This window comes from Penaeus vannamei, chromosome 5, assembly GCF_042767895.1.
Source record: "Penaeus vannamei isolate JL-2024 chromosome 5, ASM4276789v1, whole genome shotgun sequence".
Lineage (NCBI taxonomy): Eukaryota > Metazoa > Arthropoda > Malacostraca > Decapoda > Penaeidae > Penaeus > Penaeus vannamei.
In genome coordinates this window covers 47,900,210-47,902,709 of record NC_091553.1, presented here as the reverse complement: position 1 = coordinate 47,902,709, position 2,500 = coordinate 47,900,210, and the positions used below count along the sequence as shown (strand labels likewise).

Sequence of the window (2,500 nt, the reverse complement as noted above, 5' to 3'; positions counted from 1 at the left end):
ACAGATACGTTCATACATACAAACCAACAGCGGCGTGAAATGGAGACAGAAAAAAAAACGTTTTTGAAGCTTCAGTATTTCTGCAATTTGTATTTAGTGTCATGTGCTGTACATAGAGAGTATTTGTCTGTCTGTTTAAAGCAGTATTTGTAGAGCATTTTATTCGCGCTCGAACATCTTGGGAGAGAATTTCCAAGACGCTTTGAGAAAGTTAAGACATTTAATTTTTTTTAATGATTCAGCTTTATTTTTTTAAAGTTTCAATTTCATTTTTTTAAAGATGATTCAATTTCATTTTTTAAAAGATTATTCAATTTCATTTTTTAAAAGATGTTTCAACTTCATTTTTCAAAAGATTATTCAACCATTTTTTTTAAAGATGACTCAACTTCATTTTTTAAAGATGATTCAACTTAATTTTTTAAAGATGTTTCAATTTCACTTTTTTTGTAAAATGTTTGTTGTATTCAATTACATTTTGTGATTTAGTGTCAGATGGTTATTAATGGTGATTTATGATGCACAAAAATTATATTTAGGATAATGGTGTGTTAGTGATTATTTTTTTAATTAAAAATCACGGTTAGAATTGAGATCTTTGTTTGTTCTTTGGACGAGTAGATCCGTGTGTAATTTTTTAAATTGTTTAGAAATTAATGTTTTTTTTCTTGATTGTTTTGGTTTACATCGCATGACGTTGTTTTTTTCTCTCTCTTCCAAATCCTATTTATCCAATTATCCCGTCCCTTCTCTCTCTCTTTATTCCCCGTTTTTTTGCCCTATTGTTCTTATCCCCCTCCCCCTCCTTTTATTATCGTCTCCCCTGTTTCTTCTCTTTCCTCCTTCTTTCCTTCTTCCTCTCTCCCCTTCTCCTTTTCTTCCTCTTTCCCCCTCTCCTTTTCAACTCCTCCTCCTCCTCTTCCCTTTCCCTTCCTCTCCTCCCTACCCTTCCTCCATCCCTCCTCCACCCTACCCCTTCTTCCCCTCCCCTCTCTCCCCTCCCTCTTCCCCCCCCTCACCTCCTCCCACTCTCTCCACCCCTCTCTCCACCCCCCCTCTCTCCACTCCCTCCCCCTCCTCACCCTCTCTCCACCCTCTCCTCACCCTCCACCCCCCTACCCCTCCCCTCTCTCCACCCCTCCCTATCTCCCCCACCCCCTCACCTCCTCCCCCTCCCTTCCCTCTCCCCCATCCCATCCCTCTTCCCCACCCTCTCCACCCTCTCCTCACCCTCCCCCTACCCCTACCCCATCCCTCCCCCTCTTCCCTCTTCCCCCTCCCCTCTCTCCACCCTCTCCTCACCCTCCACCCCTCTTCCCCACCCTCTCCCCTCTCTCCACCCCTCCCTCTCTCCCCCTATCCCTCTTCCCCTCTCCACCCCTCTCTCTCCCCACCCTTCACCACCCCTCTCTTCCCCTCCCTCTCCCCTCTCCCCCTACCCCATCCCTCTCTCCACCCTCCCTTCCCCACCCCCTCCAGCCGTGGTCTCCGTGGTGGCCCCGGACGAGAGCGCCCTGGAGGAGGAGCGGGAGAAGGTCCGCCGCGAGTACGAGCAGAAGATGATCAAGATGAAGGAGGAGATGGAGGCGGAGCAGGCCAACAACGCCCTCCTGCAGGCCAACATGACCAACCTCAAGAAGCAGTACGAGGAGGAGGTCAAGATGGTCAACGAGAAGGCCAAGGTGGCGGCGATGGTAGGTCTCGTAAGGGGGTGGGGAGGTCGAGAGGGGATGGGAGGGGAAGGGGGAGGGGAGGGGGGCGTGGTAGGTCAGAGGGGAGGGGAAGGGAGGGGGGAGGTCAAAGGGGATGAGAAATGGTGTATTCTCTCTTTCTCTCTCTGTCTCTCTGTTGGTCTTTCTCTCTCTGTCTCTCTGTTGGTCTTTCTCTCTTTCTCTCTCTCTCTTTCTCTCTCTCTCTCTCTCTCTCTCTCTCTCTCTCTCTCTCTCTCTCTCTCTCTCTCTCTCTCTCTCTCTCTCTCTCTCTCTCTCTCTCTCTCTCTCTCTCACTCTCACTCACTCAAAGGGGATTAGAAGGGGGGGGGTCGTGGTAGGTCAAAGGGGATTGTGATAGAGATAAAAGAAATATAAATGAATGAAGAAGATAGACAGATAAATTGAGAAATAGATGAATAGGTAAATATGTAGATAGATAGAAAGATACACAGACAGACAGACAGACAGAGACAGACAGACAGACAGACAGACAGACAGACAGACAGACAGACAGACAGACAGACAGACAGACAGACAGACAGACAGACAGACAGACAGAGAGATACATACATACATACATACATAGGCAGATAGATAGATAGATAGACTGATAGAAAGAGAAATAGATAGATAGACAGGTAAAGGAAAAGATAGATAGATAAATTAATAAATAGAAGGATAAATTTGTAAATAGATAAATATTCAAATGAGTAAGTAAATAAATCAATCAATATCTAGAGAAATACATAAGAAAATAAATAAATATACAGATAAATATATAGATGAAT

The 2,500-nt window shown here is 45.1% G+C and overlaps 1 protein-coding gene across 1 annotated transcript in view; it reads left to right on the top strand.

Moving 5' to 3' along the window:
- Positions 1-2,500, top strand: part of LOC113827663 (osmotic avoidance abnormal protein 3) — a gene marked incomplete in the record, with an annotated part of 100,939 nt that overhangs the window by 71,907 nt on the left and 26,532 nt on the right. Inside the window, 1 exon segment of the mRNA XM_070122219.1 lies at positions 1,480-1,694. Within this exon segment, the coding sequence (XP_069978320.1) occupies positions 1,480-1,694 (215 nt within the window).